Here is a 16,493-nt window from a genome sequence, read left to right on the forward strand (position 1 = left end):
CCCTCAGGACTCCGGGCTGCATCTCGTCGGGTCCCTTAGACTTACCTACGTTCAGGTTCCTCAGGTGGGCACGAACCTGATCTTCCCTTGCACTGGGAGGGACTTGGCTCCCCCAGTCCCTGTCTTGCGGTCCATCCACTCGAGAGGTGTGGGAAGAGAGGCTGCCAGTGAAGACTAAGGCAAAAAAGTTGTTGAGTACCTCAGCCTTCTCCTCATCTGTTGTTACCAGTTTGCCGGTCGTGTTCATCAGGGGGGTACGCTTTCTTTGACCTTCCTTTTCCGGCTGACATACCTGTAGAAGCCCTTCTTATTCCTTGCGTCCCTTGCCAAGTTCAGCTCCAGCCGCGCCTTGGCCTTCCTGACCCCGTCCCTACACAACCGGGCAGCGTCCCTATACAGAATTCTGAAAAATTCTCTGCTAGAGACACCATGAATATTAGAAATGTGTGAAGTGAATAAACACATGTATATAGCCAATTGCATTTGTATATTTAAGTAGATGCATATTGTATTTAAGCATATCTGTATATACGGTGTATGTCTCGTTCCATTGTAAGCTACAGTTAATGCATGATGGTGTTATCTTATTTAAACATCTGGTTGAACTGTAACGATAAGAATAGATGGACTGATGTAAATCACAGATTACTACAGTTCACCAAGACCTTGTGATTCTTTCAGGTATTGAAAGGTACAGATAGAACAGCAGATAATTAGAATTAGATGTTTTGTTACGTTACTTGGCAGGAGGTCTTGTGCTTTCCTTATTTGTGAACTGTGTAATGAAGGGTAAACTTTTTCACAAGGGCAGCCCTTTTTTTTTAGGTAGGACCCAAATACAGTATGTTGCACATACTTTGCATTTCGGGGGGGGGAGAGAAACAGATAGATTATGAAGATATGCAGTCAGTGGTATTTGTTGGGCACTGACTCAGAGGAACTGCCACAACCATCTTTCAGATTTGTCTATAGGATGAAGCAGTGGAAAGCAGTTAGTAACCAGCTGATATTAAATAAAACACGTTAGGCACACATTTTAGTGTCCAGTGCATTTAATGTGTGCAAATCTCTCAGAAAACTGTAAGAGTCCTTCCCCTATTCTTGTCTCATCTAGCCGAGTTCAGCAGCAGCAGTCAGCACTGTAGTTCCCGAATACTTTCGAAGCTGTTGGTCTGTAATGCCTCTCCGAGGGCAGAGTCCGGCTGGTGGGCAGTGGTCAGGCAGAAAAAGAGAAGTTAATCACTGAGACGGGTTAAATAAAAGGTTTTGGATATGCATAATGATTCCCTCTTTCTTATAGGGGGAAACTTTGGTTGCGGTCAGCTTAATTCTGATTGTACTGAAGGAAATGCTCACAGAAAATCTTCTAGTGGGGCTGATACAGTGTTTTAGTTATCCTAGCGTGGAAGTTCATTAGACAGTCAGCTTCTGCAGCTTAAAATATATATATATTTATGTGTGCATATATATATATATTGCTTATGGCTGTTCAAAAAGTCCAGGTTGAATGTAGCACTTGCATTTTCCATCAGACAGAGATAGATACTGTCTGAATCCTTGCAGATGGAGGTAGCTCACTAGAACTTTTACTGTTGTCTAACTACTTGATAGGGGATTTTAGGAGCAGTGGCAGTTTGTTGGTTTCTCCGACATCCTTTTTCCCACACGATGCTAACTACTACATTTTCTTTGCTGAGCTAAAGATGTCACATACTTCTACTGATAAATGCTGGCATATAGTACTATTGCATATACTCCCATTGAAATTGTTTCTGGAGCTTGAATTTTTTCCCCACCCCATACTTTTCAATTATTAAAATGTCTAGGTATTCACAAGATACTGTTTGATATCAAACGATAATCTGGTCTGTGGATATTGCAGTAGTTTTCTGCCGTGACAAAGTTGACTCGCTAACTGCCAGTCCTCTCAAAGATTTTTTTTTTTTTAAAAACTCATCACTTCAAGTATTCAGTTTACAATGATTCCCCACAAAGTTATAGGAGATATAGCAAGATGCAGTCGTTGCCAAATATAAAAGAAGTCCGTTTTTTGCTGTTGGAAAGAATACGCATGAGCGTTAGGAAATCTAAGTCTATAACATAAAAATCTCTCTCCTGTGAAGTTAATGTCAAAGCTGCTTTTTCCTGCAGTGTGGTTTGGATAAAATCCAAGTAGTAGTTTGGATTGTGTAGTGCAGCATTCCTACTGAAGGCACTTGTTCCTTGGAATTGTTCATTAATCTTTATCTGAAAAAAACCCCACCCCGAACCCAAACCAAGAAATCATAGACTATTAACGTGGCTAGAACAGCTGAAACCACCTTCGCCTGCCTGGCTTTTTTTGTAGAAAGCATATGCTGTATGTTGTTTTAATCTTAAGGTTTAATTTGTACAAAGATATCCTTGGAATTGCATGTCTCTGTGTGTGCAAGGGTGTTACTGATGGCTTTAAAAGTTATTGTGTATCGGCAAAGCCGCAGTACCAAGATGAGGTACTGGTGCTTTCCTCATGGGAACAACTTCGGTTTCTGAGCTCTTTTTGTTTTGATAAATGCTTCCACGTAAGCCAAACCAATCTTGCTTTAACAGAATGAGACCTCACCCTTCCAATCCATTGTACCTGGCATAACTATCAATGCTCTAGAGTGATAGAAGGGTGCATAATACAACAGTAATGGAGCTGCTTTTAATTATGTGAAAGGCTGCCCGCAGCAACAGCACTGTGGTCAGATAACAGGGTGGAATACAAACCGATTTTAAAGAAGATGATGTTAAACTAAGCTCTAAAGATGACTGATGAGAGAGGTCTCTGTACGTACGTAATGCAGGTATTTATTGTAGAAAAGCAATACAAATCAATCCAAAGAGTTAAAGAACAGCCCTCGCTGCAAGACGAGCCTTGAGCGCTGTACGAGCTAATGCACAAGAACAATCCATTTGTCATCCCACCACTCGTTTAACTAGACGCAGTCTTGGCACCAGCCCGCCTGCACCCGGCAGTCGTTCCCTGTGCGCGGTCCTCCCGGGAGCCGAGCGGCGGGCGGCAGAAGCGGTACCACGGGCCGGGACGGCCTCGAAACCCCCACGGACTCTTCCTCCTTCCCAGCCCCGTGCCGTCTGCCGGGCTGCGTCGCGGGGCCGGCCCGGGCCGCCCTCACATCAGCCGCTGGCCCTCGCCGGGGCCGGGGCCGCCCTCCTCGGCCGGCTGTCCCGGGCCGCCGCCGCCGCCGCCGCGGCCCCAGTCGCGCTCGATGTAGAGGTGGTAGGGGTCGTGCTTGGACTCCAGCTTCCGCGAACGGGTGTAGGCCAGGATGAGCCCCCCGGCCAGGCAGCCGTAGAAGATCATGATCAGCAGGATGTACAGCGAGGCGTCGCCCCCGGGCCCGGGTCCCGACCCGGCCCCGGCGCTGGCGTTGCCGCCGCGGCGCAGCTCCCGCAGCAGCGCGCTCAGCAGCGCCTGCAGCCGCCCCGGCTCGCTGCAGTTCATCCCGACCCCGCGCCGCCCCGCCGCCGCCGCCGCCGCCGCTCCCTCCGCCGCGGCGGCGGGAACGCGGCTCCCGCCCCCTGCGCGCCGCGGGCGGGGGCGCTCGGGCCGCCCGGGGGGAGCGCGGCTCTGCCGCGGGGCGGCGGCGGCGGCGGCGGCGGCGGGGTGGGGGCGGCCGGCGGGCTGCCCTCGGGTGGAGCGTTTGATGGAGCTGCTGGAAAACGGGCTTCGCGCTGCGGTCCTGAATCGGCGCTGGGGCGAATGATGAGATAACCGAGCTGTATCGGGACTGGCGGCGGAGAGCTTTCGGCCTGTGTCATCATCGTCATGCCCGGAGTTCAGATGAAACGGCTTATGCAAGAAATCCAAGGGCTGAGCCCTCTTCTCGAGAGGTGTCAGCCACAGCCTTACTGCCTGGTCACTTAGGGCTGTGCCTGCCTCTTGTCGGCGTACCGCTGTCTGTGTGAAATCCAACCTGCGTTGCTGCCGCCTCCCAGATAGGGAGGAAAGAGCCTAACGGAGTGTTTGCAGAGGCTAATTCTGCTTCCTCACAGTGCCAAATTTCATTCAAATCCACACTGCCACGCTAGAAGGGATAAAATAATCTAATTCGGTTTGAGAGGTGCAGCTGGAAGAAAGCAGTCGTGTAGAAAACAGCTGAGCAATCCTCATGCCTGTGGCCCTGGGAGCAGGTCCTGCGCAGGTGAGCCTGCTGAGCCCCGCGGAGCACCGGCTGGGCTCCCTCTCCCTCTGGGAGGGAACAGTGAGAGAACTGAGAGAAATCTCCATTTTGCTCAAACAGTGCAAACTGAGACCTCTTTGCAGGCTCCCTGAATTACAGAAGCAAGATCTTCTGTGAAAGTAAATGCTTGGGGAAATGCAGGCCCACCAAAATAAAGCCGGGAAGGAGCTGGTTCTAGTCACTTGAGCTTTGGCAGCTTACCAGGCCTGTTGCAGGGCTCTTAGTGGCAAAGCCCATGGGCACCTGAGCCCTGCCTGCCCAGGCAGTCTGGCAGAGCTGTGCGTGGGACCTGCTGCTCCGTCAGCGCCGCTGCCCTGTGCAAGAGCTCTGGCCCAGCACCGTGCTGCCAAAGCTACAGCAGATCAATGCAGGCGGCCCCAAGCAGGTTTGCTGTTGAGCGGCAGGTAACAGAGAAAAGCAAGGAAGTGTTGCAAGGAAAGGTGGTGGGGCACAGGAGCTTGAGCAGCAGCAGCTGTGGTGGTCAGACACCCAGAGGCAGAATTAATTGGCATAATTAAAACAATTGGTAATTAGCTGAAGAGAGTCTGTTCCTTGAGCAGAAAGGCCTGGAGAGGACTTAGCAGGCTGTTCCCAGCGTGGCTGTGCTGGAGAGGGTCCTGAGGCTGCAGCAGACAGGCAAGTTTTCTTCATTCCTCCCCCCCCCCCCAAGCTCTGTGCCCATAGCTATGCTTTTTTTGAAATCCTATGAATGCTCTGAGGGCCTCAGATTGTCCCCGCTCCCAGGTTGTTTATCTGGTAACTTTTTAAATTCAGTTGTCATCATGCTTATAGGTGAATGTGGCAGTTGTGTGTGTTACAGATTCACAATCTCTCCAGCATTTAGAGTCATTTTTATGTTGTGCGGTTTCTTTGCCTGTTTCCAGGAGGTGGCTAGGGCTGATCATTGTGTTCCGTCCCATTTTCCTCTCCTTGCTTTCAGGGAAAAGGATGTATTTTAAAAGCAGACCAGAATGAGTGCTCATCTGTAAGGGCAGCTGGAAAGGCAAGGTGGTGTGGTATTGACTGGGGCTTTTCTGTGTAAACAGCATCAGGCAAGAGTGCAGTCCTGCTGGGTTGAGTTCTGAAAGAACAGCAGCTGGTTTTCCATAATGCTTCTCTTTTAGTCTGTAAGTTGCTCCAGAAAACACACTAGTAAAATGGGATGTTTCTGCAACAATATATTCTCCCTCTCCCCCCACCCCAAGAGTCACAATTCATTATTTCTTGTTTCTCCGCCAGCAAAACATAACTGAGAAACCTTTTGGTTTAAGGATAGTGACCATCTCCACTCCCCCCCAGCATCAGTGGAATTTACAAGCTAGAGGGTACAAGTGAGAGATTGCTGCCTAGTCAGTAAGACATGTTTCTGTTGTGCGTATGGGTGGGTTTTTTTCTCTTGAGTCCTCTTACAAAATCACGTCTCGTAAGCAAAGTTTTTGGCTCAGATAATGTTGCTCAGGCATCTTGCTTTTTCATTATCTACGGGTGACCTACTGAAAGCATATTGGTGGCTAGACAACGGAAATAAAATAGAAAATACAATAGATCATAGTTTTTACTGCAGTTAGAAGGGCAGACTATCCATTTAGAATCTCAAGAGAGCCAAAACCCAGAGTCTGATGGATTTTTTTCTTCGCACGGTGCCAGGTTTTAATTTGCTTTTCTACAGTATGTTTTTTGTTGGCATGAACAATTTTCTTGGCATCTTTCCTCTGAAAGTAAGGAAGGACTCTGCTTGCCAGGAAATGCTTAGAGTGGGCTGTATGTAGGTTAAAACTGAGTCAGGCTGACTTGTTAGAAGTTCAGCTTGGGTTGTGGTGTAGCATTTTGTTTGCAGAGCTCCTTAAGAAGTCACTGTCACCGCCTGTGCATTTCCACCCCTCACAGCAATATCATTATTGTGCCTCTGCGAGTGTTCAGAGCAGAGATCCAGGTTTTAAAAATAACAAGGGGAAAAAAAAGTCACAAGGTGGGAGTTACACTGTTATGTAAGAGGCAAATATATTCTGGAATGCAGTGAAGTTAGAGGCTTTGCGAGGTAACTACCCTAAGCTGTGTAGAGCAGATGGAGCGGGTATCGTATTTTGAACGTAGGGACAGAGTGGCCCTGGTTAAATGACCCTGATTAAATTTCCTAAAAACAGGCTCATCGGGAGAGATTGTGTTTGCTTAGACTTGAAAGACAGGCAGTAAAGTAGGGCAGGCAGCTCTAGAGAACAGTGATCCATCTTCATGTTCACTCCCTGGGAGAGCACCGCAAGTAAGAAGCTGATCTATATCCAACAGGAAAGGTTTAGGTTAGATACCGCATTGTTTAAAACAAATAAAAACCCCGGCAACACCTCCCAGGGCTGGGACTCTTGTGAAGGGCTGGAACAATGTGTGGACTCACTACCCGAAGTCGTTGTTGGGCTAGTTTTATTCTTAAATAGGCTCAACAATACAATAGGCCTGTGAGAAGTAGTCCAACGCTGTTTCAAATCAAGAAGTGCTAAATTACTTCCCCCACCACTTCCTTATCTGTGTGTTTTAAAAAAGTACAACTTACATGACGTCTTTTTGCTTTAGCACTTTAATGGTACGAGATCGTGTCTTAGTGATAGGTATTCATGCTCAGGGTCTGGATTTTCAGAAATAATGGGGATAGCATAGATGTGGTGGTCACACTTCTGCAACAAGACAGGCGAGTGTAAATGCAGAAATAAGCATGTGTAACAAACGCATAGTGACTTCTGGCATCTCTGTTAATGTTCATCATTAACCAGGTTATTGGCGTTTCAAAATGGGAGAACAAGTGAAAAATGCAACAGATTCTTTTTTTTTTTTTTTTTTTTTTTTTGCTTTAAAAGCATAGGTGAGGACTCTGAGGATCAGACACTGTGCCCAGAGCTCTGTTTGTCTGATTTAATTAGCATTGGTCTAATGTCAAGACTACGCACTTCCAACTGAAGACAGTTTTAGACAAATTACCTGTGATAATCAGCTTTGTTAAAACACTTCATCAATATAGAATGGATCTGATTTTCTTCGAAACATGTCTCTCCCCAATAAAGGTGTAGCAAGATTCTGGATATTACAGCTCCCAGTAGCAAAGCAATAGTGCAACCACCACCCCATTTCTGTCAGAACTCACTCAAATTAAATTACACGAAAATGACAGGCCAACAGCAAATGTGCATGTAGTGCAGTCAGCCCTGTTCCTCTGTGGCTGATGTAATCTATCCTGTTAAAAAAAGCAATCAATAATCTACTTGGCGGCAGCACCGAGTTAACTGGAAATGTGTTTTGTTTATTAATCCAGGTAAATTCACACTACTGTAGAATACCTGAGTTTTACTCTATGTGCATCATTCAGAATTCCACGTAAGCAGTGACTGCATGTTTTGGTGATTGTATTTTGTAAATCACTTTGTGGCATCTTATGCAAAAGCAGCATAAGATTTGTTGGTTTTAAGTGTCTAATGTTTAAATTTTAGCCTCCAAAAGGGAAATTGATTTACTCTCATGTAAATAGAGCTTAGCCATTAGGCAGGCTCAGTAAAAAAAAACAAAAAACAACCCAACAGAAAAACCAAATACATAATGAGAATTTATTTCTTGCATTGCATGTAATTGCAGAATGTCACTAATTTATCATTAGAATACAATGCAGTTATTTGAAACGATCATTCTGGGATGTGGTAGATCTGTGGTTTGTTTGGGTTTGGTTTTTTTTTTTTTGGACTGAAAATTAGTGACCCATCTTTTCAGCTGGTGCCCTGTTCCTCACGTAGCCAGAAAGTGTCTGATGGGAACTGCCGTTCAACGTGCTGGCTTACCTGGCAGGCAGCTCTCTACATCATGTCATGCTCAAAGTTCTCTGGTGTTGTCATGGGCACTAACGTTGGGTTGGTTAAACACCATCTCACCTACTCTTCAGGGAATAACTCATTACTTTCTCTGTTTATACTTTTTTTTTTTTCCTTGCGAGCCATTTAATGACATCTCACTGCTACGTGCAGCATTACTGTTGCATTATGTACAGGAACCAGGTCTCCTCTGCCAGCCCCCACCCAAGGTTCTGTGTCAAAGCTGTTCCTGAAAGCCGTCTGTTGAACCTTCATTGGCTCCAAGGCGCTACAGACTTTCAGTGGCAGAGATCTTGAGCAACTAGTTCAGTATTTAGTAAGGAATTGCTTTGAAGTTCTGTGTTTCTTTTAAAATGTCTAATCGTAAATGTCACTTAGCGTAAACTTACTCTCTGTCCCCCCTCTTCCACTGGTGACAGCTCTTTTGTGCCTCTGTTAGGGTAACGTTGCATGTAATTGAAGGGTAATCGTCTCTTGTCATGTGCCATTCCCCCCAGGCCAGCTAAACTCAACTATAATCTTTCATAGATCAAGCTTCCTAGTCCCTCTGGTATGGTAGTTATACTCTGGCTTTCTCTAGATATCCCAACGTTTTTTGAAGTAGAGGGCCTAAATATAATCTTGTATCAGACATGCCCGAACTGGATTCTGTTTCTCTTTGAACTTGTTTCTCAGACTTAGGAGGATAACTTTAAATTCTGAACCTGCTTTCTGAAGAACTTGCAGCTACTTTGAGCTTTCTGGAACCCTCACATTTACTAAATGAACTGCTCCCTCACACTGCAGTCCCACACTGTATGGCCTTTCAGTCAGGCACAGGCTATCATCTGTAACCATCACATAACGGTTTTGAAGCCATGAATGATGTTCTTGCTCATCCTGTTTCTTACTTCTCCACAAGCTCTGTCACAAAAGGATTCAGAATTCATTAAAAATAAGGATAAAGTTCTTACCAAACTGCAAGTATTATGTTTGCAAATAATCCCCATATTCGAAGGCAGCCTGATGTAATCCTTCCCCTTCTGCAAAAATGCTTGAAAAGCTGATGTGTAGCAAACTGTCTTTTGCAGCACATCCACATTTAGTTAATTCCTTAAAACTAGGCCCACTCTAGGCTTTGTTTTCATCATCTGTAGCACACACTTGCTGCTGCTGCTTTTGAGACGTTCTTCCAAGGTATGCCCAGTTTCAGAGAGAATGTGAGGCGCTGAACAGTAACTAGAGACAACTTGTGCAATACATAAAGATCTTTCAGAACAAAAACTTGTTGAACCATTTAAATTGTATTCCACTTTTGAAATGTTAACATTGTGTATGTGTATATATATTGAAAATAGCAATCCTCAGTCAGCTAAGACACGGAAGATACCTGCAGTCTAGGTAAAATACATTTCATATAAATACATTCACGGTTTAAAAAAAAAAATAAAATCATACAACCTGCTGACAGACTCAAGTGCAAGTAACTTTCTTATATGTAGTTAACTTTTGTGATGTTAACAGGCTGACTAAAGGCTATTTCATAGTGACCAATTTTAAACATGGAAAAACTGGTAACGTGGCTCCAGGATTGAGTCATTTAAAAAGTTGCTGCTGATCTGGGAAGTATTTCCTGTTGTCATAAACCAACTGTATGTGTCTCAAATTTTTTTTTTCTTTTTTAGAAAACTCATTTCCTCGTTCCTTTTAGTGACCGTTGTAGTTCCATGCACAACTAGATACAGTCAGCTTTATAAACCAGACTTCCCCCTCGGGGCTCTTGGAAGATGAGCGGGCAGTGTTCTGGACTGGCCAGAGAAAGTTATGCAAGGGGAATTTTTAAGTTGGTCCCAAGGAGAAGGGTTGGTTTAGTTAATGAGTATATAGCCATGATTTATTTTTGCCAAAATCTGTTTGAACTGGAAAGAAGAAAAATACACATACATGCAATAAAGGAAAAACTTGCCCTGAAATTGCAAGCTAGTGTGTCCAAGAGAAGCATCGTACAAAATCTTTTACTTTCTGTACAGTGACAATACCAAATAATTTTTCTTTTTAACCATCATATACACAACACAAATATTATGAATAGAAATATATAAATACTTTAAAATGAATTTGTAATATATAGCAGTTGAGGGCCACAGCTGTACAAAAATGTAAGCAACATATATAAAACGATTAAGAAAGTGCAAAGTAGAACAGTATCAAGAGCCTCCACTTTTTACAGCATTTATGGTTCAAGTGTGAAGAGCTAGGAGGGATGCAGGAGCTCAGTTACAAGTCAAAAGAAGACACAGTACAGGATTCTGCGCACAAAATGATGAACTATTATTAAATTATATCTTCCCACTTCTTCACATCTATGACTTCCAGTTAATAAGAGAATATTTTTATAATCAATTTCTGCAAAGAGTGATTTGTCCCTTTTTACAAGTTCCAGAAAACAAAGATTCCCTGGTCACAAACTACTTTTCCGTAAGCAAGACAAGACTACATGGGGAAAATACCGTTGGCTTCTGGTTGCCTTGTTATGCTTACCGTATCTAAAAGGTGAACGGAAATACCTTTCCATAAGTGAATACAGACAGTTAGACCCTGATCCTCTAAATTACACACAGGTAACCTGTACCATTACTCACATGTATGTGAAGGTCTAGAGGATCAGTGCCTTAAAAACAAAACCCCTCAAAAAAACCAGAACCCAAAACTCCTTTGAGTTTCAAATCCGCTTAGAGACAACTGCCCATCAATCTCACTGTTGTTTGCCAGCCAAGATGCAAGTTTTGCATTCTGCATTCAGGTGATGATTTCTCATCAGCACCTCCTGTAGCAGCGCAAGTCTTTTGTTTTCTTTTATGCTGTGTGTCCCAGTGGAAAGCTCTGCTTGAATTAAAATCCAGTGGCAAGTAAAAACGTATTTGGTGAGTTGGAAGTTGAAATAGTTAATTCAATGCTCTTGAATGAAATTTCAAACAACTTGCTTTTAGAAAGCTTTTCAGTTCACCTTTATTTCAGTAAGTGTACTTTATATTCCTTTTTAGGCACTGTAAATATTCAAGATACTAACTGATGTGCAGAAGAATCCATCCATTCTCAAGCAGTGCATTATTAGTGATCTCTAGCAAGTTCTTGACTAATGTTGTCATCTTGTTTTCATTTTTAAATGGAGAAGGGTAGACTTTAAATACTCTTTTTTTCCTCCCTCATTAAGTATCTTACTATGACAGAAGAATCATCACAATTACATTAATTTTTCTCTTTGAAATATAGGCAGGACTTCAGAATGAATTAAAGAGAAGTTGCAAGCAGTCTGAATATGCTAGAGAAACAATAATAATAAAATTAACTGGTCATGCTGCTTCACATAATGATGTCTGTCTCAAAACTGGAGATGATCACATGGAACTCTATGAAGACTATCGGTGTCTAATCTGCTAATGATTAAGAATTTGGAGTCTGAGATATTCTCCGTTGTACTCAATAGAGACTATAGAAACATTCATCCATTTGGTATATTTTCTGAACGTGTGATATCTACAGTATACACAGACATCCAAACTTGAGGCATGAGAAGGAACCATCTGCACAACTGTCTGGTCAACATAACTTGTTTATTTGCCTCCGTACATTCTTTCGATGTCGTTGAGGTAATGGTTTTTCAGTTCTTTCCTTTTCAGCTTGAAAGCATCTGTTACTAACCCAGTCTCTGGGGTCCATGGTTCAGGGCTTAACCGTACTTTGATGGGTATTTCAAACCTTTCTAATTTCACTGCAGGGACAAGAACAAACAAAAGCATGACTATGATTACGTAGCCAAAAGAAATACTAATTCATGCTACCTAAAAATCTCAGGTGACCACCTTGTAGCTTGTATAATACGGTGTCCTACTTAATGAAGTAACCTTACAGAAGGGCCACAAGCAAATTTAATCTTGTACCAATGCTGAGTGCTGGTTCGTATGCAAATATGCCAATACCACACTGTACTTAGAGCTTGTATTGGATGTGACAGGGTAAAATCTAAAGCTTGCAACAAATGAGTATGTAGCCTGAAGATCTGAGACTACTGTCACAAGAGCATACACTGAAATCTACAGTCGTATCTTTATTATAGGAATGTAGGAATAACTAGATTAACTCAGACTAGTCAGATGTGCTTCATATTTAAATTAGAATGAAGTACTTCTATACTTTCCATGGTTGAATGATTCTTTCCCAAATTTTTCCTTCCTAAGAGTTTGTTGAGAGTTCAAAACAAGGGGACTTCTCTGTATTTTTGTTACGTTAGTCACTTATTTTCCCTTCAGCTGGAAGCAGTGGCTTGGCACATGCACAGCCTCATCGCAACCAAAGCCGCTTCCATCCCTTGCCCAGGCCGTAGGCCAAAGAGGGGTAAGCAGGGGAGGAGGCAGGTAACCGCTTCAGGGAGAAGGGCAGGGACGTCGGGAACAGGGCAGGGAGCTGCTGCATGTGTGCAATGCTTGGACTTTGCTATCAGCTCCTGCCTGTAGGCCTGTGAGAGGATCCCGCATCCATAGACTTGTAGCTGAATGTCTGGGACAACTCGAGGCAGTGCAGCCCCTAGGCGGCAGCAAATGTAGGACAGTTGGGATCTCTGGCTGGAGTCTGTCCCCAGGAGCTCTTCTGTCTCTCTAACTTCAACCTGGTATTGTAATGTACTGTTTCATCTTATTACGAGAGATGCCTGCTCGTGATGAAGGCACGTCATGTTCCGCTAAAAGTGAGAACGATCTCTTTAAAATAGCTTTGGGAAAAAAGTTTCAAATAAATTAGTTGTGTCTCAATGGTAGATTACTATCCATATAGCTTTATTTATTCAAAATCTTTTGTTATACATTCTTTCTACCTTCTAGAGAGTAATTTGCCTAGTTCATGATGGAAAAACCCGGATTAAAATGTTTAAACCCAAGTCTGAGACCTACGGATTGATTTGTTTTTTTTAAAGGCAAGACTTAATAGTGCCTTTCATTCTTGTTTTCTCGGTTTCAAAAGGCAGATTCTCCCCTCTGAAGTTCAAGAGGCAGTGCTTAGCGTGTGCTTAAGTCCAGTTTTACTGCTTCCTTGTATGAGGTGCCAAGTGCTTTAGAGACTTTTTTCCCCCAGTTAGTTTGTTAATTTTTTGGCCCCATAAAGGACTGATGACACCTTTGATCATTCAGTACCACAGCAAGCAATAGCAGGCTTTTAAGCCATTGCAACCACAAGGATCGTGGTTGTTCAAAGCTGTAGGGGACAAAGTTGCATGGGAAAAAAGCTTGGAAATCTCTTGCTTAACTAGTTTTCTTACCAGCAAATGTCTTGTAACTTTCTTTCCAAATTAACAGCTCTTTCGGACTTTAACTGTATTAGACAGGCAACCTGTCTCCAGAATTTAGTTGAAAAAAAAATCTCAGATTTTTTTAGAAAATAAAAAAAGATAAAGTAGGTAATACGACCAGTTCCTGGGATAACAGGCAACAATTTGATGTGGTCTTTGCCTCTGATTAAACTATTAAGTTTTGGCAGATACAGAGGCAACAGGAAGGAGGAAGAGCAGGTAGTGAGGGTAACAAAATTTTTGCTGGATAAGCACCATGAGATTGGCTAGCACAATATGCTGCTTTACTTACTCTTGTCTGCCACTTCTTTAATCTCTTGCAGTATTTCAGCTTCCATTGTAGGATTGTTACAAATATCTACCCAGGTTCCACTGATGCCTTTCTGCTCAGCTAATGCCATCAGCTTCTTCTGATTAGGAACCACAAAACTGATCACGTAAGACTGGTCGCTACCACAGGATAGCAAGAGAAGGAAGGAAAGAGATCCAAACAGTTGAGACTTCCATTTCAGGGCATAAAATGCTTACTTGATGTTAGGTACACAGATCCACAGGGCTTTTTGAACTGCAGTTATTCCCCCATACAGAATCCTTCTTGTACGTTAAGTCTTCACAACTGATGACTTATCAAAGGTATTCTAAGTTGTTTTACAACGTTAGGTTTGATCGGTATCATGCTTTGCTGTGATTTCACGAGTGCACATCTCAGTTTAGCTTCCCAGCTACAGCCGGTGTTTAGCTAGTTCTCTTCCGCTTCCCTTTATGTAGTGTGTTTAAGTTGAGGGGAGGGAGAGGAGAGACCGGGACTATTTCCAAAACTCAGTGGAGAGCTTTGGATCAGGTGCAGAGTGTCCAGATTAACTTTTCTCTGGTATTCTGACAGAAAGCCAAAACACATGCTAAATATAATGATACCTGTTTGGGGAAGGGATGGGAAGGAACTGGAGTGTATTAGGATAGGAGAAATGCCAACAGAAACACGTAGGTCATTTCTTCAGGTTTTAGGGAATCTGGGCAGCTGTGCTGCTTCAGAGATGCTGTTTATAACTTGCACTCTGGTAGGGGGGTTGTTCAATGGAAACCATGGAAAACTATAGCGTATCATCAGAGAAGTGGGTCAGAGCCTATGTGTCATGTTTACCCAAAATGGAGTTTCTAAATTAATACCACTCTTACCTTTTGGCATAAGCACAGATATTGTCAATCAATGGACAGTTCTTCAGTGCTGCCTCTACTTTGCCCAGAGATACATATTCTCCTGCTTGTAGCTTTACCAAATCTTTCTTACGATCTAGGAGTCAAGGGAAAAAAAAAAAACCTTGTTCCATTTAAACTTTTGCATTTCCACAGACTCATTTGCAGAGCCACTATATATGTATGTTGTGCAATGCTATGCAAGATTCTTAATAAACATGAATTAAAGCATCTTATTAAAATTTTAAAGCAGCTAATAGCATGTACATATTCTGCCAACTTTAAACTCTTTTACAGAAGCCTTTATATATAGCACTACGCTTCCTGTCACGCAACTTGTATGAAAGTGATGGGGGCTCTGGTTTTAAAGCTTTGTAATTAATACCAAAAATTAATCTTACATTTATTCTTTAAAGTCCATGTGCTACATTTAGATAGTGATAGTGTCACAGGAAAGGGCATCACTTCCAAAATTTTCCTACAGCTGTGAGGACTTCTGAGAATGTGTTCTACACGGTGATTCTGCAAGCAGGTAACCTTAAGTAGATTAGCCCTGGCAAAGCCAACAGGATTAATAGCATGCTTATAATTATGTTTAGTGAAGATCTTGCAATTTATTAAGATATCAAAAATTGAGGCCAACCTATGATCTGCAGACACCCATCCGGATGAAATTCCCCTATATCTCCTGTACAGAACCATCTCTGACCGTTCTCATCAATGGAGAACTCTTCTGTTGTCTTCTCTTCGTTTTTAAAATATCCCATTGAAACATTAGGTCCACCAATTATGATTTCTCCTCTAGGGTTAGGCTTGTCTTTATTAGTATAGCCCCCTGAAAACAAGAAAATCCACACACAATTATTTTTAACTTATATATTCTGCTACCAAGAAAATATTTTGAAACTTCAAGCTGAAGTTAATGCATTAAACTGATGATTATTAAAGAACAATGACTTCATATGCTACACCTAGCTAAGCAGATAGGCAAAGAAACCAGCTAAGCAGTGGTTCAATTAGTTACTCCGAAATCAAAACATTTAATACTCTCACCTTCTTGCCAGTCTCTCAATTTTATTTCACAACAAATAAGAGGAGCTCCAACTCTGCCGGTGCTGTAATCAGCAACTTAGGGAGAGAACAAGGAAGAAGACAAAGATTTTTGTAATCTGAAATATAAACTCAAATGATAAATAAGGCAGTAGCTTATCTCAGGTTACTTTACTGCAGTTAAGAACTACAGCTATTCTGACTTTACAAAAAAACGACCAAACCCTCATATATCTGTATCTTAAATTATGTATTTCCAGAAGCATTTTAACTACCTTCTGTAATTGTTCCAGCTCCACATGTTTCTGTTAGCCCATAGCCTTGACCAACAGGACAGCAAAAACAGATGTTCATGAATCTTTGTGTTTGAGGCGAGAGTGGTGCTCCTCCAGACAGCATCATACGGACATTCCCTCCCAGTAGTGCCTTTACTTTTTTAAACAGTAGTCTTGAAAGAAGGAAAAAAGCATTAAAAATCATTCACTCAGCTCACTTCTATAAAAAGAAAAAGACACAAACCTTCTTCTTCCTTTCCATCTGGAACACCTTAAAAATTAACTTAGTCATTCACAGATTTTAGTGGACAGCAGGGATAATCAAAAACATTACCTCTTGTGTAACACTTGACGATGGCAGAATTCCTGTAACTCAACTAAGCAAACATTCCAATTTTATTACTAAAAAAAGCAATCCAATGAAAACTAACTAGTCATCTGTTCTGAAGATTAGTCATTCTTACCATTAAATATCTTATCCATTTCCAGTAAGAACCTGGATTATTTCAGTTAGTGATTAGATGATATTTGCATGTTGGATGAGAATTGTCTGATGTCAGATAGCTTAGATGATTATTCT

The 16,493-nt window shown here is 42.6% G+C and overlaps 2 protein-coding genes across 4 annotated transcripts in view; both read right to left on the reverse strand.

Moving 5' to 3' along the window:
* Nucleotides 1–2,808: 2,808 nt before the first annotated feature.
* Nucleotides 2,809–3,487, reverse strand: KCNE5 (potassium voltage-gated channel subfamily E regulatory subunit 5). Its single transcript, XM_050901957.1, has one exon. The coding sequence runs from the start codon at nucleotides 3,485–3,487 to the stop codon at nucleotides 3,155–3,157; it is 333 nt and encodes a 110-aa protein (XP_050757914.1). The 3' UTR covers nucleotides 2,809–3,154.
* Nucleotides 3,488–9,338: 5,851 nt separating this feature from the next.
* ACSL4 (acyl-CoA synthetase long chain family member 4) overlaps nucleotides 9,339–16,493 on the reverse strand; it is a 41,754-nt gene continuing 34,599 nt past the window's right edge. For all 3 annotated transcript variants that reach the window (XM_050901654.1, XM_050901656.1, XM_050901655.1), the window contains exons 12-17: nucleotides 15,914–16,086; nucleotides 15,642–15,716; nucleotides 15,232–15,423; nucleotides 14,571–14,685; nucleotides 13,687–13,844; nucleotides 9,339–11,825 (exon numbers count right to left, since the gene is read on the reverse strand). In XM_050901654.1, coding sequence (XP_050757611.1) covers nucleotides 11,668–11,825; nucleotides 13,687–13,844; nucleotides 14,571–14,685; nucleotides 15,232–15,423; nucleotides 15,642–15,716; nucleotides 15,914–16,086 — 871 coding nt within the window. In that variant the 3' untranslated portion in view covers nucleotides 9,339–11,667. The remainder of the gene's footprint in view (nucleotides 11,826–13,686; nucleotides 13,845–14,570; nucleotides 14,686–15,231; nucleotides 15,424–15,641; nucleotides 15,717–15,913; nucleotides 16,087–16,493) is intronic.

This window comes from Gymnogyps californianus, chromosome 9 (genome assembly GCF_018139145.2).
Source record: "Gymnogyps californianus isolate 813 chromosome 9, ASM1813914v2, whole genome shotgun sequence".
Classification (NCBI taxonomy): Eukaryota; Metazoa; Chordata; class Aves; order Accipitriformes; family Cathartidae; genus Gymnogyps; species Gymnogyps californianus.

What these genes read in the sequence shown, in the direction of transcription:
- KCNE5 (XM_050901957.1), bottom strand. Translation starts at nt 3,487, where the DNA reads ATGAACTGCAGCGAGCCGGGGCGGCTGCAGGCGCTGCTGAGCGCGCTG.